Below are 21,007 nucleotides of genomic sequence, written 5' to 3'. Positions count from 1 at the left end.
AAGAATTTTTTTGTGTGTGCATCTTGCTTTAATTGTGTATAGAAGGTGAATGCCCATTGAAGGGAACTTATTTTTGTCTTGTAAAAGATGAGCTCTGCTTTTCTGCAGGAATTCTTTATGGCACAATGACTTTAGAGCTTGGGGGAACTGTCAACATTACATGCGAGAAGACTGGATACAGTGCAACAATTGAATTCAGATTAAAGGTCAGAAGGTTTTTATGTGGACAAGTGGGTGCAATAAGTACATTTTAAATTTCAAGAGAACTCTTACCAAGTCACTATTTAGCATTTCCAAATCAGTTTGTGGTACCTGTCTTTAACTGCTGCAGGCTTAATTGTACATTAAAAAATGTATAACTTTTTATATAAACTGCTACCTACAAAGCCATGCAAATCTAGCAAGTAAAAAATCCTGCAGGATTAATACTGATGTGGATCACTAGTTAGCATACTCTGGGACTTTTAAACAAGATTTATACTGGACTTAAAACTCTGTTCTTAATGATACAGTATGCATGTGCTGTGGAACAAAGGAAGCACTTAAACCAGTGGGTTTGTGGCGGGGGGAGGGGGTTGGCTCTGTTCATAGTAAAATTCAAGAACCCCATTGCCTTTTTTTTTAAAAAAAAGATGAAAGGATGATTTCAGTGGTTTGACTGACATTCTTCATCTTTAAAGTTGTTTTTCTGTCCAAGGCCTTGTGACCAGCTACATGGATTATAGAATAGCTGCTATATTTGCTAATTAAAAAAATCTTACGAATCTCTTTAGTTAAATACAGGACCAGAAGTGGATGTGTAAAATCTTTCCATGCTAATGCTACTTTATAGTTATATAAATTATGCCCTCTGCCATAAAGAGTCCTCATGCTTTTTAATTGGGAAGATACACTGAGATGCAACAACCCCTCAAGTGACATGTGACAATACCTCTGGTAACAACTTGCTGCCCAACAGTGTGCTGTAGTGTTGCTCTCATGCTGACTTAGAGGATAGCATCATTTGCTAGATTGCCAGTGCAGTGTTTCATGCAGCATTCTGCAGGAGATCTGATCACATCATCTCGGCACAGCTTCTGAGAAATGAGAGGATAACAAAAGAAGCTGGTCTGGCTGGAGGCCTCATTCCATGTTTTAGATGGTCACAGGGCACACCTACATGTGTCCCTACGGCACAGTTGTTACTGTGCCATCATTTAGTACTTCCTTTTATAAATGCTAGATGATGGTGCAGTAACGGCTGGTACTACGCCATGCTGGCAGTGCACAGTTATTTTTTAGCTGCTACATTGCTACAGCAATGTGCTATAACGAGGGAGTGCATTGCTACAGCAATGTAGCTGTGGCATCACGGTTTGCACCCGCCGATGCTATGTCTCCATAGTGCGTTGCTACAGTGGCATAGCGTCCGCAGACTTAGACTGAAAGTAGTCTGGCTTGTCATACCAGTGACATGAGAAATCTTCCTCAACCTGCCTCGCCCTCCAGTAACTTGTCTTGTACACAAACATTGTATTAAACTAGAAAATAAACTAATATCTTTTTTTATTGTTTTATTTTGTAGCCATTTTTGGGCAACAGTGATAGTGTTAATCAAATATCAGGGAAAATTAAACTGGGCAAAGAAGTTCTGGCTATTCTGGAGGGTCATTGGGTGAGTAATGATTGAGTTTTTATTTTATAAACTTTACCTGTAGTTAGGAAATTACAAGTGAATAAGAATCTCTCTCCTTTCATATTTTTGGTAAGTTTACCTAGAGATCAAGCTATGTCATTTTGCCTGTAAAAGCTGATGCTTAAGAGCTGCATCTTTATATTGACTATCTTGCTGTATAAACCCAGCTTTCAAGAATGTCTCTACAATCTAAATAACAAGATTTGTTTGTCGCTATGTAGCTCTCTGCAAGGGAAGAGTTGTCTGGGAAGAGTGCATTGTACCTGTGAAAGAGATATTATGAATCGGTAGCAGTATCTTACAGCATGATATAATTGATATGATTACAGCCTAATATACACCTAGAAAACAAAGGGCTTGCCTATATCAGCAGGCATCTCTGTAGCCCCCTAGTAGAGATGTAGCATATGGTGGTAGAAAGGATTTTCCTGCTGGTGGCTACACCACCACTCCAGACAATGTAAATTAAATCAGCAGAAGCCCTCTTCAGTTGACAGAGCTGTCTCTAAACCGAGGGTTTTGCTGGCATAGCTATGCTGGCAAAGATTTATAGCATAGCCCAGGAGTTTTCAACCTTTTTTGGGTCAATGTACCCCCGCAGCTGGATGCAGAGTGGGGTGGTGTGTGGCTAAACATGGAGTGGTAGCAGCCGCTGCGTACAACTTTCCCTCATATCTGGGCAGGCCGGCAGCCCCTGACCATGCGTGGTGGTGCTCCATCCCTGCCCACCTCCACGTACCCTCTAGGGTCTTCTCAAGTACCCCTGGGGGTACACATACCCCCAGTTGACAACCCCTGGCATAGACCATGCAGGAGTACTGGAGTTCAAAGCTGCATCTAGTATATTAAGTTTTAAAGCACTTCTGCTTCGTTGTAGTATTAGAGCCCCATTAGTCAATACACATGGGCTTTGATAAGCAGTTAGTTTAAAAAGCGTGGCGAAAAATATGCCAGTGGTTTTCTAGTTCTGCAAAGGTATTTTGTAGACTCCTTTTTTTTCTAGGCTATTCTAAAGGATTGAAAATCTAATTTGTACATTTTTGTAGCAAAACCATAATATGTAACATACCTGAATACTTATGAGCCATCTGTACAGTAATCTAGTGCTTAACTGATAACAGAAACTTCCTAGATTTTCTTCAGCAGCACTGAAAGAAAATGACTTCGAGAGAGTTGAGGTACATGAAGATAAATCACAATAGCTAATTCAAGGCATGTGGCATGCATGTCCTAGCTTTACTGTTTTGTGAAGTTAGCACATAAAAATATATTTTGTTTAACAATCACTTGCAGTTCACAATCTAAAACTCCAAGCTCGAGTTGTCTAAATAGGTTTTGTGATGTGTCCTAAACTAGAGGGTTTTCTAGATCTTTTTAAATTTTAAACAAACTCTTTTTTTCTTTCTCACTGAGGTGCAATCAAATTACTTACTTTAAGGTATAAGTCTTATTCTCTGTCTGTACTGCAATCCCAGGCATGACTGAGCCATGGGTAGATATACCCACAATAACTAGTCCAGGTAGCAATAGCAGTAAAGATGTGGTTGCATATACTTCAGTATGAATATGTTCCTAGAGTTCCTGCACTCACTGCTTTAGTTTTCAATACTAGCTCCATTGGAGCTATGGTTTCTCTGGCTGCAGTCACATCTTCAGTTGAAGTGTACCCTTAACTCGTGCACTGCGACTTGGCATTGTCACATTAAGACTTAATAGGTTTTTGATGTGCTGAATGGGAGGATATTGCAAAAAGCAACTATAAAACAAGTTTTTCTCATGCGTTAACGTGAGTGCCAAATATGGAAAAAAAGTTGCAGTCTTGCCAGTGAAAATGATATCCCAGAAGGATAAGGGGAGGGGGAGGAAAGACTTGAGGACCATAAATACTGTAAACTTAAACTAGCTTTTAAAAATGTTAATTTTTTGTACAATATTTTGTAAGTGCTAACAAAGTGTGTGGGCTTGTATGTCATTCCCCCCCCACCCCCAAACTAGTTTAGATCTTGAAGGGTGAAACTAAGTCACTCGGTGGCAGGTGTTCTTTCATACAGTACACTCCACCTTTACTCCAAACAGTTCATTTATAAAATTGCTTGGTGTAGTCAGCTGGAAAGGGATTGTATCCATGGAATTCCTGTGCATTGCAGTATGATTCTTTTCTGTCAAAAATGTTTATCAACTATGCATAAAGTACCATATGTTTAGCTAACTTAACAATTTATTGAAAACAAGAAGGGGAGACAGATTTTGCAATGAAATGCACAGTTCACTACTACTTTTTCTTCCAGCCCATATAAAAGGTAGCTAGGCTTAATTGGATCTTGCCAAAACATACAGACAATAAAGTTTAAGTGAGAGCAGAAACCAACTTGTTTATTTCTTCTGTTTTCTTGGTTGGTGAATAATGCTGCTTTTGGTTGTAACACTATTCTGAGTTACTAAGATGTTAGAAAGAAATGCCATGTGAAATACATTGCAGTTTTCTCTTGCACATTGTTTAAAAATATCGGTTTGATCTAAAGCTTTCAAGTTAGTGGCAGTAGTAGAAGGAATAAAAACCTGGTTTTGAACTGTTTTTGAATAGCCAGTCAGGTATGCCAAAGGAAATAAATCCCTCTTTCTTTTTCCAAGCAAGTGCCTTTTTTGTGGAACTCATTTCTCAGATAGTAACTGGTGTAATTTTACAGTATTTGATAACTGAATCCTAAAAATTACAGGATAGTGAAGTTTTCATCAGTGACAAAAAGACAGAAGTTTCAGAGACCTTTTGGAATCCAACAGATGAGATTAGACAGCGCAGATTAACAAGATACACTGTGAAGTTTGAGGAGCAGGATGACTTTGAGTCAGAAAAGTAAGTTCATTAAATATGAATAGTCCAGTCCTATTCAGTTAGCTCACTTAAAGGATGGTGTGTGTTCTCTATCCCAGTATGCATATGGGAGGATATGGGACTGTTAGTTTACAAACATTGGATTTGGAGAAAGTGACCTGGGTTCTGGTTCCATTGCAGACATTTGAGACTTTGAGCAATACTTTTTTTTCCTGGTGTGTCTTGTTTCCCAATCTGCATAGCGAGTAAAAACCCCTCTAAAGTTTGTTTAGAGAAGTATTTTGGCTCGGGGGGGGAGGAAACTATTCGTATTGAAAAGTGTAGGTGCATAGTAAATGGCAACCTCTTTGTAAGTGAGATTTGCTCACTTTTTAAAATAAATTGATCATTACTTGCACTTATATCCATCACCTAAATTCTAATCCTTCTACCTTATTTTATTGCTTTGCTAGACTTTGGCAACAAGTGACTCGAGCTATAAACAACAAAGACCAAACAGAAGCTACTCAAGAGAAATATGTTCTGGAGGAAGCTCAGAGAAAGGCTGCCAAAGAAAGAAAACTTAAGGGTGAAGAATGGATCTGCAAACTGTTTGAACAAGATTTAGTTGCAGGGGAGTGGCATTACAGATATGCAGAGTGAGTCATTGGAGTGTGTGTGTTTGCACTTAAAGCTACTCATTCAATATTTAATGAGCTCATCAAATATTGTCCCCTATCCCCTTTGCTCCTTAAAGGGTAGCATGTGTTCTCAATTCCAATATCCGTATAGGAGATTATGGGACTTGGCTAAAAATGTTGGGATTTCTGCCTACAGACATGTACCCTGAGTGCTGGTACGACAGCAGAATGCACATGCTATGGGAATCTCCTGCAGAGGTATTCCTAGGGCATGTATCTGCAAGCACAAAGGAGACATGCATGCCCCTGCAGGGGATTCCTGCCACATAGTTCACCTTGCCATTCCCTGTGTCTGCAAGTGTGCCATGGGAATCCCTCCTCTCCACACACCTCTTCCATGCACACATCTATAGATATATAGGGTGTGGGTGTGTGTGCGTGCGCGTGCCATGGGAATCCCTCCTCTCCACACACCTCTTCCATGCACACATCTATAGATATATGGGGGGGGTGCATGCACCCCCCACAACAGTCCCCAGTCCCTGGCCCTCCAACCCCTACCCCCCAACAAACTTTCCTCTGTCCAACCGCTGGAGCTGCTCCCACCACCCTGCCTGGATGCATGCTGGCCACATATGTGCACACCCTGCCACCAGTTGCCCTCCCCTGCTCCCCTAGACCCAAACAGCTACTTGCTAGGGCAGGCCAGGAAAAACTTCAAAGCTGAGCTGACCAAAATCCTAGACACTTGATCAGATTAAAAAAAAAAAACTGCCTGGACAGAGATTGAAGGATCCAGAAAGAGGACACGTCCAGGAAAATCTGGTCATATGGTAACCCTAGTGTAGGGGAGTCCCAACAGTTCTTGTCAACTTCCAACTAGGACACGTACACAGTTTCCTTTTAAAGTCTTGTGGCTCTGCATCAGAGGATAGAGCTGTAACTCAGCAAGTATATAAACAAGTATGACTCTTATCTTGTCTGCCTGTTGATGCTTAATGGCATTTGCTAGCAACTTCAGTGAGGTTTAGTTCTTAAAAGGCAAAATTGAGCCTTTTTCTAATGAATTATGTGGTGAACATTGGCGATGGTATTGTTTCTTTTTCAATACTAGATACTTGCATGTACTCCAAAGGGGCAAAAAGCAGAATATTCAAAAGGGTCATCTTACCCTTGCAGTACGGCTGAAATCAATGTTGTGTCTATCGCGTTGGCACCTACTACACACATTATCATGTCTGAGATTGGTTTTGAGATCAATCCTGACAACTCTGTACCTTTTTAATGAGAATTATATCTAGCTAGAGGAGGAGGATTGTCCATTAGAAATATTCCCATATAATGGAACTGCTCTTAGACCCATCATGGAGCTTTGAGATCTGTGGATGAAATATTCTGTAGAAGAACTAGATACCACATTTCCTCTTTTGAAGAGCACAAGCTTTTTTTTCCTATGAGGATCCAGAATATGGTATATTCTTACAAAAGTTAAAAATATTTATATATAAATATAAACACACATTTTATCAAACTTGACATTGGTTGCTGTGTTCGTCTTTCTTATTAGTGCGAGTAGATAGTGACCAGGACTTGGATACTTAGCTGTCCCCTCATCTTTAAGCATATAGTCCCTCTAGCTTGGGACAGAGGCATGGTGGCAGGATGATCAAGCTTCCTTACTTGTTCTTATCTTGTGGGGGTTCGTATGTGTGGGTGTCAAACTGGCACTGTTTACTTTATGCATATATGCATGTTTGAATCCTTTCCTTACAAGTAGAAGCATGTAAATGGTTTTCCTCTTAATTAGGTTGTGATTCTATGATTCTTAACTAATTGTGTCCATTCTCTGTATAGTACCAGACCATGGGATCTACTGAATGATATGATACAGTTTGAAAAAGACGGTGCCATCCAAACAAAAGTTCGACATAGGACCCCAATGGTATGTTTTTACTTGGGTCACAGTAATCATAACCAAGCTGAGAGACTTGCAGAGTCAAGTTTTAAATTTGGAGCTCCTCCAAACATTGACTGTTTACCCTTCTCCTAGAGAAATACAGTCCAGTTGGTCAGTTCCTAATCTTGCCCTCTAACTACTGTGTGGTAAGCATTAAAACTGACTCAGTTGGTTAGAAAGCACCTGGTATGTTATAAATAATCTAATGTAAGCCCTCCAGACCTTGGAGTGGCTTTATACTGCTAATATTAACTCAAGCTTTCTATGATGTCTTGTGTTTTTATCTGATACAAAACAGCCACTCTTTTATAAAATGGATTTTTTTACTACAATTTTGGTTCTGTGCAGATAAATATAAATGTCATTTGCAGGTTAGCGTTCCAAAAATAAAGCGAAAGCTAGCCAGTCAGCAAAAGAAAGGGGAGTGTGGTTTCTCTTCTCCAGAACCGGATAACCAAGACTCCTCTGGAAGCGAAGGTGGGTTAAGCTGCATCTGTTCAATAGAGCTATTATTTCTTCATGAATAGGTCTCCAACAATGGCAGTAATAGAAGGAGAGCATATGAAGTAGGGTATGTCTAGAGTGATCTGTCCCCTGACATCCACCATCATTGGTTTAGAGAGGACAGAGGGCACATCCCTGGCCCATTTCTGTTTGACTTTACAGTTTGAACACCACAACGGTAGTCCTTTAACTTCCTCATTTTTTTAAACTCACAATATTTGTAGTATAAAATAATTACTGAGACTGGATAATTTGCAGTCCTAGTTCCTTGGGTCTGTATTCACAGAAAAACTAAATGCATAACACTGAGTGAATTGATCATTGCATTAGAAGTGGGATATCAGAAATTTGTAATGTCTTAAGCATAATGGTAATTTAAATAGGCTTAGCTGTATATTAGCATTTCTGAAACTGTCTGTACACTTGCAACAGAGTGTTTCCTTTATCAAAATGGGAGACATTCTTTTAAAACATAGTTCCATGTTTATGGCAGATTGAAATTAATGCAAATAGTAGTAGTAGTTTATAGCTGAAACTTCAGTGCTCAGCTCAATGAGATCAGCTAATTTTATTTGTGCTTCATATAGATAAATAACAAAAAACCTAAGCATTTAACAGAACTTCAAATTCAGGGGAAAAAATCACCAAATGCATGTTTTAAACCATTTTTATTTGTCGTGGGATCAAAGGTGTTTAGCCTTGACCTAGTCAGTCATTCTTGCAAATTACATCTCCCATATTTTTATAGCTCAACTATTAAAGCATAATACAAGAATCAGAAAGAAGGGGACAGACCTGGGTGAACTACAGAGTGCCATTGAATCTATAAAGGAAACACAAGAAGACATTAAGAGGTAGTGTTCATATGCTTTAAGTTCAGAGTTTGGGCTTTGTTCTATTTTAAAATAAGCTAGAAATGTAAATTGCTCTTATTTAAACTGGTTAGTGAAATAAAAATGAAATAAATCACTTTATATCTTTTGAAAATTTGACCTGTTGATCTAATAACTATTTCTCCTATGTGCAGCATACTCTAGGATAGTTCATAAAAAGATGTTGCTGTTCTAGTAAGCCTGATTTCCACCCCCTCCCCCCGGTCTTGGATTTAGAAATAGGATAGAAAAATAACATTAATACAGATCAGCTTCACTGTGGTGTTGGGTAGGATTACTGGAAGGAAGCACTGGAATTCCACATTGCATAAATGACTGAAGATTTTATTTTAAACTTTTCTACTTTTCTGGGCAACTCTACCATCTAAAACTAAATATTATCCCCTCCATATGTAAACAAATTTAGTGCTGTTTGTTGATGTTGCACTTATTTTGCTCAGTGCATCCTGGTAGAACCTTTAACAATGAAAGCAGTGTGTGATGAATTTAATGTCAGTGCTTATTAAGTTTTTTTCATAAATTGCCCAGCATGTTCACATATGTTAAGCTTCCATTGATTGGAAAATTTCTGTAGAATTGGGGGAAAGAGTTGATTTTGCCCATTGCTTGTAGGTATAAGGGGGTTTTTTTGTTTTTAAACTTAAACTTAAATTTTCAACAACATTAAATTATGAATACCCATTTATCTAACATCTGTTGTTAAGGAATGCTGTACAGGTAACTCCGTAGGTTCTGTGCTGCCTTGTAGATTCTTACGTTAAAATACTGGAATGGTAATAGAAATTAGATGGAAAAATATCAAGAAAACAAAACTGCTGGAAGTTAAATAGCCTCTACTATAAATCAGTATAAAGTTAAGAACTTTCTGTTCTGTGGACCTTTGGGCTTAAGCATTTTAAATTCAAGTGCAAAAATGTGGGCTGTTCATATTGTTTGTCCCTGCTGTGAGGTTGACTTTTTTTCACTGATCTTAATAGATAACTGAAAAATAAAATGTGTTGACTTAGTATCACCTTCAACAAGTATGAAGAATATATGATTACATAAGTGAAGTCCCTTCTATTTTTTTTACCTTTTTTATTTGTGGTGGTTTAATTTTTTGTCCTGATTTTTGACACTGTGGGCACATCTACATGTGCTTTATTGCACAGTAGCCTATTTTGTGCATTAAGTCATCACACCAAAAACCATGCTAAAATGCTAATGCACAGTAAAAATAGGCTACTGCACACTAAGCTTCACCAAAAAAAAAAAAGCATGCACTTTCTCTACTGTGTATTAGGGCAGCCTAATTCACATTTATTTCGTACCTCACATTAGAGGTAGTAAATTTTAATGCGCGGTAGCAAATGCACATTAATGAACGTGTAGACACACCCTGTGTAAATTCCTTTTTCTAAAAGTAGGCAGGTGAAAGTGCTTGGTAGATTCCCCCCTCCTCCCCCATAGTTTTCCAGAGTCGAACTGTTAAGAACGGCAGCATTATTAGAAACTGTTAATCACATAAACACTTAAGAGTCTTTTATTACTTTATAGGGACATCATGGCTCTACGAAATCGTGTCACTTCAAATTTACCGCCCTTGGACAACAACTTTCTGCAGCTTAAGCACTATGTCTTCATTTTACTCCTGGTTCTGCTACAGTTTATTGTTAACTTCTTGTTCAAATAAGAAAATCTGAACAAGAGACTCTGAACTAGAATGATGAAACACTTACTGGGACCATATTTTAAGTTGGTTTGGACTTTAAATGTTGCAATATTATCTAAAAGAGCACTGTAGTGTAACAACTTAAAGAATTTTTGCCTCAAATCTTTATGCGTTCTTGGATCAAGATCATATTCCTGTCTACCCAGTTGGTGAGAAACATGTAAGTGCCAGTACTCTTGCTCCTTGTCTGCAGCACATACATACATGACACTAGCCTTGTGTTTTATAGTATATTATAGGCTACTGACTTTTTTAAAAAAATCATCATCATGTTACTCAAAAATCAGAGGTGGTTTTTTTTTTCCTTGCAGTGAGGACACATAATTCACACTGACAGTGATAATGAAAAAATGAGAAATGACAAGCCATGTAACACTTCAAGTCACCGTTTTGTAACAAAATACCCCTTGGGAGTACCTAGACTTACTATTTTCTTAGACTTGTGGAGGAAAAAAAATCATTTATGCCCAAATGAAATGGATGCATTTCTGTAGGTACAAAGTTTTAATTAGGTGGCTGTTAATACTCCATACAAATACTGTGTTAATGGCCCACCAACACTTGTATTATGAACTCCTTATTTCTGGGGTTGATATTTAATGGCTACATTTACTAAACTAACAAGCATGAATTAAGTTTGGGACTCTCTTACAGTAAGTTACAAGAGATTACTTACTGACTTTAATTTTTTTCTTTGCCTTGAGTTACAGAAACAGCAGTGATGTGCATTAAGTGTAAAGGGTTTGGTTTTTAGTTTCTGAAAGGAAAAGAGATTTGGGACTAAGTCATGCTGTTAAATTTGCATTTGCTTATGTGCTGCTGATTTTGTGTGATCCACAACAACACACCTCAGTTAAGTCCAAGAAGGTGATGAAGTGCTAAACATGGATTAAATTGCTCTTTGTTGCAGCATATACACTGCATAATCTTACTTGCTGAGGTGGAGGCCTTCCTTTCTTCCATAAATCAATAATATGGAAGTAGGATCCAGATTTTGAACCTTGTATGCTAGCATGGTTTATGCTTCAGTCGGCATATTTTTACATACAACTCATGTCAGCAAAAGAAGCTTAAATAATCTTTGTGTCTGAAAAAGTGAGATCTTTGCTCTTCCCCTGGACCCTCTGTACTAGGTAAGAGAGATCAGAGTGACATAAAGGTTCCCTGAGAGCCTATTCCAGGGAACAGAGCTCCCCTGGTAGAGTGGGGAAGATGCTTATCATCTTCCCAAGACCTTTACAATCAAAGCACAGAGGACATGCTGAAGATAGGAATAGACGTCACAAAGCATATAGCACTGTGGAGATCTTGAGCAGTGCTACAGCCAGCAGGTTGTTCCTTGAAGGGTGCCATAATTTAGGCAGGCCCTAAAATTGTCTGGCCAATACTGCCCCTAAAACTGCTCAGGATTGGGAGTGGGTGGGAGGAGGTGTCAGGGCTTACTGCCATTTTAGCCCCTCCCATCCACTACCCCCATCCCACCTGAGCGGTGCAGCAGGGAACTCGCACATCTCATCCATTATGGACAGAGAACATTTAATTTAGACTTTTGCCTTGTCTGCCTTGACTCTTCGTTTTCCTGTGTTCCTAGCAGACATTCCTTACCTCCCAATTGTTTACCTTCTCCCCTATTTTTTAGTCTTGCCCACATGACAAACTTTTACTATTTATGCATCCTGCCTGAACATAGCTATTTCCCATCCTCTCCTCCCCACAAATACCCCCTCTTGCACGCACGCACATTCACACACTTAATGTAGTTGGGTCTTGAATCATTTTCTAGAAAACAATTCTGCCAACCTCTTTTGTATATCCTGGTATGACCAAGCCTGATTTTGGCTTATACACATGGTGGGTAAAACCTGGGTATAGAAAAGCCGTTAGCATAAAAAGGGAGGTATAGTCCAGCACAGTAAACCCATAATAGACAGCAAAAGTAGAAGCAGTCAAAGTGGTGTATAATATCAAGGGGTGGTCTAAAGATGAGAATGTTGTAATATTTAGGTGGTGTTGAACTGCTGTCTTGGTAAAAATATCATATTAGGTACCAGTTGCTGGGGTTTTGGCCAGTAAAAAAGTGTATACATACTTTATCTCGTCTTTGAGAATCGCTCCGTAGTGAACTTTCAGTTTTGCATATGAGTGTAGAAGCTGAAGCTAGGCGAAATGGCCTTATTTACACTGAAGGTGATATTTTTTTCCCCTGTATATTGCAGCTGGTTACTTGAGGTGTAAACATGCTGAATTCCTGACCCCAAAAGGCAAAGAACATTTCCTGAAATTTTTAATGAAAAACTATAGGCAGCAGGTCCTCCTGACCTAACTTATTACTCATGTATTAAGAAGCACATACATTAAATGCCTGATGGTTCCTATTTTGTTCCGATATTTATATGAATTTCCCTTAGATGAGCAGAATGAAGGAACTTACTGCCTAATTTTTCTTTCTTTTTTTTAAGTAAGGCTGATCTCAGGCCTAGCTTGTGAAGCCTCTTTCTTGACAAATAATGTCATATCTAACCATGATGTATAGCTGATCTCAAATATTCTGCACATAGTCATAAAAAATGATTGTACAGTTTGCAATTGTCTGAGGGCAGTGGCCTCCTAATTTTTAGCATTTAAAGCAGAGCACTTGTTTCCTTTCTTGATTACAAATTCTCTTTTTATTTCCCTTTGTAAAGGATGTACAAAATATTCATAACTTGCGATTTGTTTCCATGTGGCTCTTTGGTTGTTTTTAAATTGCACTTAAGCCTTTAATTTTGCCATTTAACTAGTTGCATTCAGCTGACCTAAGAGTAAGCCTGTCATGTTACATGTAAGTAGTTCCAGCAATAGATACCCTAATGTATTTCACAAGTTGCTTCCTTTTGAATAGTTTGCATCACTTATAAGGGTACAGCATGTTATTTTCCAAATTTAAAACTCCAAAAATTCATTCTCCATGTTGTTGTCCTATGAAAGAGAGCATTAATGTTACAGTTCACTGCCCTCCTGTGCCTTTTGGGAAATTCTCTTTCCAATTTACCGTTAATGAAACAGAACTTGGATTCTAACATAATCTGTCTAGCATAATGTGAAAGTAGGGTTTTTAAGAGGCTGTTACTTCACTTCTTTTGTTCTGTAAATACGTCGCATGTTTAATAAGAATGCTGTACTTTTATAAGATTTTAATTCATTATTATATTTCAAATATATCTTCAACTTGGAAAGCATTGAAAATAGATCTGGTATTTCTTGTGTATTGTAAACAGTGCCTTCTTGATGGATTTCATGCTGTTTTGAGGCATATAAAGACTCATTAAGTTTGTGCCATATGTACACTTGACTTACTTGCAGGGGCTGTTATATATCTGAAGATGTACTTTCCCACTTAGTTGGATTTTTTTTTAAAACCCTTTAAAAATAGAATCCTCCTCCTTCTATTTCAGTTTCTGAGAATTTTTTTCTGCTAAGTTATGAGTATCTGGTTTCTCTCTCTCTCTGCTCTGTACAATGAAGCTGCAGTGCTTTGTGGTACCACAGAAAGAGCCATAAAGAACCTCATAGCAGAATTTGAATGAGGGAGAGAGAATTGAAAGGAGGCTGTCAAGGCACAAAGGGAAACTAGACACCTACTTCTGTTTGTGTCTTTTTTTTTTTTCTTTTTCTGTGAAGTGTTCCCTCTTTTTTGTATCTTTTAATTGGCAAATTTTGAACAGTCTACAAATCAGGTGTAACAGATACAACATTCACTTTATCTGATGAATGGGGAAAGACATCTTTCGATTATATAACCTGCCACTATTTATTTCTTCTTTTTCTTCTAGTTTCATAACTTTTTATGTAACACAGACTAGCTCATTTTTATTCACTTTATTTAATGTATCATTTGGATTTTTGTACTGTTACATCTAAGAAAAAAAAAATGAAAATGGACTGTTATAGGCACGCTGTCTAGGACCATGCTACTCGCTATATAAAAAGCCAGAATTCATGACACATTATTTATGGATGAAAAAAATCCTTGCTCCCTGTCCATGTTTTGTTCCCCTATCTCCATTGGCGTGAGTTCAGTGTCCCACGGGTGTACAGGGTGTCTCAGCGAGCGACTAGATGCGATGGGGCAGCGCAGGAGCGACTGTCACTTCCTCAGAGCGGGATGTTGTGCCTGTTGCATGCTCGAATGTACATCCATGTTCAACTCTGTTATTTGTGAATTAAAGCACTGCCACTGGTCACCCGTCTTGTATGACTGATGAATAAAGAGGTCATCCTCACTTTGTGCCTGTTGGAAGTAAATGCCGAGCGTCTGACTTGAGCCAGGCCCGGCGCGTAATGCCCCAGGCTGGCCGCAGCCCTGCTCGCTCCCCAAAGATAAAAGAATAAATTTCCTTTTCTTACTACTTAGTTTTATTATTTTTGAGGCTGGTTTTCGTTATCGCGCCGGGGGACAGCAGCTGCTGCACCCCTGCCTCAGGACGGAAGCCGCCCGGGTCGGGCAGACGCAGGAGCAGCACGGGCTTGCAAGCCCCAGCCGTGCCCCGCCCCCACAACGAGGCCCCTTCCGCTTGTGGCAGCGCGCGGAGCCACCGCCCCGCCGTGACGTAGGCCGGCCGCCGGAAGTGGCGCCGGTTTCCATGGCGGCGGCGGCGCCGCTGAGCGCGGAGCGCTTGGGGCAGGAAGCAGCGGCGCTGGCGGGCGCGGTACAGGGCTCGCTCGGGCCGCGCGGCGGTCACGTGCTGCTGGCCCGGCCCACGGGGGAGGTGCTGCTCGCGCGGGACGGCGGCCGCGTGCTGCAGGCGCTGCGCCTCGAGTCCCCAACGGCCAGGTACTGCGCTCTCCCGCCGGGCTGAGCGACGGGGGCTGGCTGCGGCCAAGCTTAGTGCAGCTGCGCCGTTCTGCGTGCTTTCGCGTGCCGCTTGCTTCTGCTTCGTCCCTGGCTTGTGCCCCAAGATGAGGCCAAGGGGAGCTGTGACCCCGGCAGTACCAGCGGCCCCTCGCGTGAGCCCACAGGGTGGAAGCACCGATTTGATTTTTTTCTCCCTTTTCTTTCCTTGCTCCTGACTCTAGGGCGATGGTGGCGTGCGCCTCTGCGCACCAGGCTGCCACTGGTGACGGCGCCAAGACGTTCATCATCTTCCTCTCCAGCCTGCTGCAAGGCCTTCAGGTTGCTCTCAGCAAGGGAGTGGCAGCAATGGCATCTCCTGTTCCTCGGAGGGGGCAGAGAGAGAAGAGCTGCATGGGGCGGAAGGAAATCGCTCAGTCTCTCATGGCCTTTCAGACACAAGTACTGGACCAAGTGGTGACGCGGGACCTAGGGAAGCACTTCCTGTCTGCTTTCCCTCACCACACAACTGAGATGGAGAGGCCTATGCTGGAGTCCATATTCGAAGCTTACTTATGTGGAAGGATAGGAAGGAATCACCTGAAGTTTCTTTCCCAGTTGGGCTGCGATTACTATTACCTGTGCACACCGTGTGAGACAGTCAGCAATGAAACGCTGAATTTCCTGAATGACTGCTTCATGGCATTGCACACTGCTGTGACGGGCCTTCCGGTTTCCAGCTCCAGGGTCCTGGATGGACTTGTTCTTCAGAGAGATTTTGTTGCATACTGTCCAGCAGATGGTGACATAAGAACATTAATAGTGACAGACGCTATCCTTCCTGCTCTTTCTGCCTCTGGTGTAGAGTTTATTGTGAATACGCAGGTTCAGTATCAAGCTTCTCAGGCTTGGATTTCCAAAAGAACAGAAGCTGTAATGAAATACTTACAGAGACACAAGGTCAAGGTGTTACTGTCAAGTGTGAAGCAAGAGGAAATGGTTATTTTCTATGCAAAACTATGTGGTATATCTGTGGTACAGTGTTTATCACCAGAAGAAGTCTCTCTTCTTTGCAAAATTACAGGAATTTCACCATTCAGATATTGGGACAACATACATAGTGAGATCACTGAAATTGCCACAGCAACATTTTGTCGGCCTATCCTACTCGGCTCCAAGAGATACGTTCATCTTGGTTTTTCAGGGACATCTGCCTTTCAGCCTCATTGTGTAATTCTTTGTGGACCGGTGCATGGTGTTACAGAGCAGCATGTATCTGCTTTTCGTGGAGCATTTAAAATGTTACAGCTACTGTTTAAAACTGTTGATCAAACTGATGGATTTAAAGAGAAAACTGAATGCCCAAATAAATTTTCAGATGCTTTACGTTGTAGTAGCCATTCAACTACTCCACAGAAACTCAAAATGGAGGATGTTACTCATAGAAGTGACAAGACCACTGATCAACAACTGAATGTTATTAGGTCTAAAAGGGAAAGCCAGCTGACAGACTCTGCCATGGGGACAGGTGAAAATCCAGCATTTGTTCAAAAAGATTTGCAGAAATCCCTAAACCTTGCTGTGCCCATCACAGAAATAGAAAATGATAAGTTTTCAGGGCTCACTAATAAAAGTCCTTTTTTAGGAGAGACAGAGAACTTGCATTTGAAATATAAGCATCCGAGTGAAATACAGGTTAAGGGTGAAAGTAAGCCAGTTGTCTCCAACCAACACATTTGTAAGGCTGCCACAACAGTGGCAGGAAATACCAGTACTGAATTAGTACCTGGGCATCTGAGCACTATTAAGGACCGCTGGAAAGAAAGCAGTGAGTTAGTTCCATTTGAGGATGAGAACAGTTATAAAAGTTCTGTTCAAAATTATTCTGACTTGTTCATACAGGCAGGATCAGTGTTGCCAGTAGGAGGTAACTTTGAGATCTTATTGCATTATTACCTTTGTAACTATACAAAACAATGTCAGCAATCAAAAATAAGTATTATTTCTACTATAATTGCTGATGCATTGCTAAGTATTCCAGAAATCCTTTACAGGACAGAGAAAGGCAGTGGTTTTCCTAAGTTCTACCTTGAAGCCATCAGTGCACTCAGAAATAATCAGCCACTGCCTAGGCCTCAAAAAGGCCTGGAATCAGTGTACTGTAAATACCTGTTAGTTGTTTCTGTTCTTCATTGTGTTACAAAGCTTCTCTCTGTTGACTTGATAATTGGTATTAAGAGACTGCCTCAGGTAACTGAGGATAATGATTCTGAAGAAGATTTGTGAAAATGATGAGGTTTTTTTGTGGTTTTTTTTGGTTTATCACGTGTTCTGGACAACAGGCATGCAAAACTCACTGCAGGCTTTAATAGAGCCAATTTGAGCTAAAGTGCCTGTTTCTGTAACAGTAAAGGAAGTTAAAACAGATCAGCTTCAGGTTATGTACTGCTGGTGATCTCCACAAAAGTTTCTTAGTTTCAAGCACAAACAAAGATTACAGTATGCGGGTGCTGGCTGTCTACACTGCTTACTGTATCATGGTGCAGAAAGTCTTATGTGGGTCTCTGCCCATGAGTGAAGCCTGTCTCATTTTGAGGTTTAATAATGCAAATTAGCTTTGGCCCTTGGTTTTCTGACAAGTTACCAGACTTCACAAGATACTAAGTTATCTGAGGACAGGGTTTAACAACTGTCACAATTTCTCTTTAGTTTTATTAACCTTAATAAGGAGTTGAATTATGTGTGTATAAGCAGTTTGATATCTATTTTTACTGTTAAAACATTGAGGCAGTAAGCTGTAGGCCACTGCAGTTCATTCCTGTGAAAGACTGCTACAAAATGAGCGCCAGCTTTTTTATTTTCTGCTGAAATAAATGTTGGCCAAACAAACAATGCTAGGAAGTAAACTCACATTCTGTCTGGCCCACTGTTCTGACAAACTAACTTGTCATGCAGTCTTATTTCTGACTCCAGTATTGAGCTGTACTGGCTCATATCCTAGTGCTATTATAAAAATAAGCTGAGGCAAAGAGAGAAATGCATGTTTTTTGTTTCAAGGTTAGTCTGAACTTGATGTTTTAATTTTTATGTGTTTCAGCTGTCTCCCTTTTATTTGTGTGCTGTATGTTTCAGGGGAGGAGGCAGATAGTCAATAAATGAGCAACTGCAACCACAAAAGGTATCATTTGTTCCCCTTGTAGAATTACTGTGCTTTATATGATTCCTGTTGGTATTCATATTAAGTAATCTGCCTTTAATTTAAAGTAGTATGACAAATTAATCATATGATATAACCAAAACATTCAAGCCAGCAGTTCTCATCCTTTTTAAACTTAATTAAGGCACCCTATGTAATTTTTGTGAATTTTCCAGCTCCCCATTTCAAAAATGAATTTATTATTACAGTGTTTACCTCCTTGCAGAAATGGCTAGGCAGTGGGTGGGAGGGGAGAGTGGTCAGGCAGCTTCAAACCTAAACCTGTGCTTACCTCCCTCACACCTGCTTATCTCCTCATGCCTCCCATCCTCCTTCAGAGGATCTGGTGGCATCCAACATTCCCACAGCACCATGGCTGAGAGGCACTGACTCAAGCAATTAAAACTGAAATTCAGATTGATCACCATTTGTGCGTCCCTTTTGCATCTTAATAAATTATGTCATTTTCACTGTGGAGTTCTCAATTTTTTTTCAGATACTGCAAGAACATTTTCTATAAATATAATTTTCTCATTACAATTTTAAAAACTGTTCTTGGTACCTTGTTAGCTTTTGGTCTTGTAAAAGTTTGTATTTTTTGGTATTGCATCTTTAAGCAAACATTTACTGTGCCACTTCACCAGATTTAGGGAGCTTGAGTAAGAAGAATTGCACTAAGAAAGTTGCTTAAAGAAACATGTTGTGATGCCAAGGGTGGCTTTTTTGCTTTAATGAAAATATGGCTAAAGTGAAGCTCATTCAGTTCTAATGTGTCCCCCTGAGGCTACTTTGTGTGTGTAGCATGTGATACTCTGCCTAGCCCCAACCTCTGGTATCGAGTGCATTGTCATAGAAAGCTGAAAACAAGACAAGCGCACCCATATTAGTTGACAGGGTTGCACTGGGGGTGCAGTCACACTCCCCTTGCCTATTCACCCTGCATGTGCAGTGAGGCCTCCTAGCTCATCAGCTGCTCCGTGGTGTTTCCTGTGGGAGCTCTGCCTGTGTGGGGAACTCTCTGAGCTCACCACCTGGTTAGCATGGACTCTTTCTGAAGCCACAGCTTTCGTGTGGCTCTAGGGTGCAAGGCATGAATGATGTCACCTTTAGCCCTTCCCCCCCTTTTCCACTGAATTTGGCACAGGGAATGGTAGGGGGACAAAGGGGCAAATGGAGGGAAACAGCAGCCATCTCACAGCATCTCCATGCTTCTGGGCAGAAAATCAGCTGCCCTGCTTAGTTTTGAAAGGATATTTTTTGCAAAAAAGGTAAGTATTAGGTGTACACCAATAAAAAATTTCTTGGCCAATACTGATTAACCAGCTATAGTGACCCATACCAATCCAATAACTGATATTACCTGCAGGTTGAGTCATGCCAGGCTGAGTGGGCGACTGGTGCCTCTTGATCCTGGGAGGGCACCAGCGGCCAACTGGGGCAGGGAGGGGGCAGTCCCCCAGTGGCTGATAGCTGCTGGCAACAAACTAGAAGTGCCGCTGGTGCTTCTATTGGCACCCCCACACTCTTGGGATGGGGAGGGCACCAGCCGCCGCCCCCCACTCTGGCTGGTGAGGGCCAATCTTTGGGGGAGGTGGTACATGCCCCCCCCCCACACACACACACACCCCTATGCCAGGCCAGGTTGAGTTGAGCCAGGCAGCTCAGCTTTACCCCCACCACCTCCTAACCCCAGTCGTGCCTGCAGCATTCCACTTTGTTTACAGCACCCACTCTGGCCACAGCCCACAGTCTGTACCACACCAGTGTGCGGGACACTGCAGCAGCTGCTCTGCTCCAGCTCAGCCTGGCCCACTGGTGGGGAGCTGGGGGTGCTTCTGGGGTCACACTGGCTCATGGGAAGGAACCCAGGCATCCAAGGCCCTGGCCCTGCAGGCAGGAGGGAACCCAGGCATCCAAGGCCCTGACCAGAAGGCATAATTATTGGAGAATGTTATTGGCTGCAACAGCCAAAAAGTCAATAGCCAATAATGTAAATTTCCCTTTTACTGGTGCCAGCCCAATAGGTAACCAATATATCAGTGCACCTCTAGTAAGTATGTTACACAAGTAAATATAGGATGACTTCACTTTTGCTGTTCTCAGTATAGTTAAAACATTAAGAAATAGAGATCAATTGTGAATCTTCTCTCTGTATTAAGGTTGGATGGGAGATATATGACAAAATGTTATCAACTTCACATTTAAATGTTTAAAATACCTTTGTGTTTCTCCATTCCATTTCTCCACCCTCCTCCACCCCACTTTCATACCTCACTCGCATTTAAGTATGAACAGGTCTAACAAATGTATTGGTATCGGGGGATACTGATACAAGTTATTATTCTCTGGTGATACAATTGTACTGTTCCAACTGTAACACTGCTTTGTTCAGGTCAAAGGTTGGGCAGCTTAGCTAACTTGTATCCCTACAAGATTATGCAAATAAATCAAAACGTGCATCAGATCTTCCTCTTCTTTTGAAGTGGCTAAAATGTATGTTTGTCCACGTGGTGGGCCAGTAGGAGGTGCTCCTGCATTGAGCCACCCACCTCACTGCGTCCAACCACGTTCCAGGCTCCCAGTGCCTCCCTGGGGGTGCCCCACATCTGGCCAACCTCCTTCCTGGAGCACATCTTCAAGCCTGGGGTAACACCACCACCACCCACGGTTTGGATTGATCTTGGCCCTGTGCCCCCCGGGAAACACAGGCCTAGTGGTCCTTGAGGGTACTTGACCCACTGCAAGAACTTGGGGTGCTCCCCTCAGTCTGAAGCACAAATAGGTCTCCCTTAGCCAAACCAAGGGGAC

At 41.1% G+C, this 21,007-nt stretch overlaps 2 protein-coding genes across 7 annotated transcripts in view; both read left to right on the top strand.

The window, feature by feature from the left end:
• Positions 1-14,581, top strand: part of OSBPL8 (oxysterol binding protein like 8) — a 142,961-nt gene extending 128,380 nt beyond the window's left edge. For 4 of the 6 annotated variants that reach the window (XM_090042564.1, XM_090042563.1, XM_090042566.1 and 1 more), the window contains 8 exons: positions 109-206; positions 1,565-1,654; positions 4,393-4,529; positions 4,961-5,146; positions 6,983-7,070; positions 7,457-7,562; positions 8,338-8,443; positions 10,019-14,581. In XM_090042564.1, the coding sequence (XP_089898690.1) occupies positions 109-206; positions 1,565-1,654; positions 4,393-4,529; positions 4,961-5,146; positions 6,983-7,070; positions 7,457-7,562; positions 8,338-8,443; positions 10,019-10,154 (947 nt within the window). In that variant the 3' untranslated portion in view covers positions 10,155-14,581. The remainder of the gene's footprint in view (positions 1-108; positions 207-1,564; positions 1,655-4,392; positions 4,530-4,960; positions 5,147-6,982; positions 7,071-7,456; positions 7,563-8,337; positions 8,444-10,018) is intronic. The other 2 variants (XM_090042567.1, XM_090042561.1) reach the window with 1 other exon arrangement.
• Positions 14,582-14,726: 145 nt separating this feature from the next.
• Positions 14,727-20,446, top strand: BBS10 (Bardet-Biedl syndrome 10). The gene is made up of 2 exons (XM_090042568.1): positions 14,727-15,006; positions 15,249-20,446. The coding sequence occupies exons 1-2, from the start codon at positions 14,816-14,818 to the stop codon at positions 17,287-17,289; spliced, it is 2,232 nt and encodes a 743-aa protein (XP_089898694.1). The 5' UTR covers positions 14,727-14,815; the 3' UTR covers positions 17,290-20,446.
• The last annotated feature ends 561 nt before the right edge of the window (positions 20,447-21,007 follow it).

The sequence above is a fragment of the Crocodylus siamensis genome, chromosome 4 (genome assembly GCF_052110815.1).
Source record: "Crocodylus siamensis isolate JL-2025a chromosome 4, ASM5211081v1, whole genome shotgun sequence".
Taxonomy (NCBI): domain Eukaryota; kingdom Metazoa; phylum Chordata; order Crocodylia; family Crocodylidae; genus Crocodylus; species Crocodylus siamensis.
This window is presented reverse-complemented; position numbering and strand designations above follow the sequence as displayed.

Bases quoted from the DNA above. Each gene is read 5' to 3' on its own strand.
- BBS10 (XM_090042568.1), top strand. From the start codon at position 14,816: ATGGCGGCGGCGGCGCCGCTGAGCGCGGAGCGCTTGGGGCAGGAAGCA. The intron at 15,007-15,248 runs GTACTGCGCTCT...TCCTGACTCTAG, and splicing joins CTCGAGTCCCCAACGGCCAG to GGCGATGGTGGCGTGCGCCT.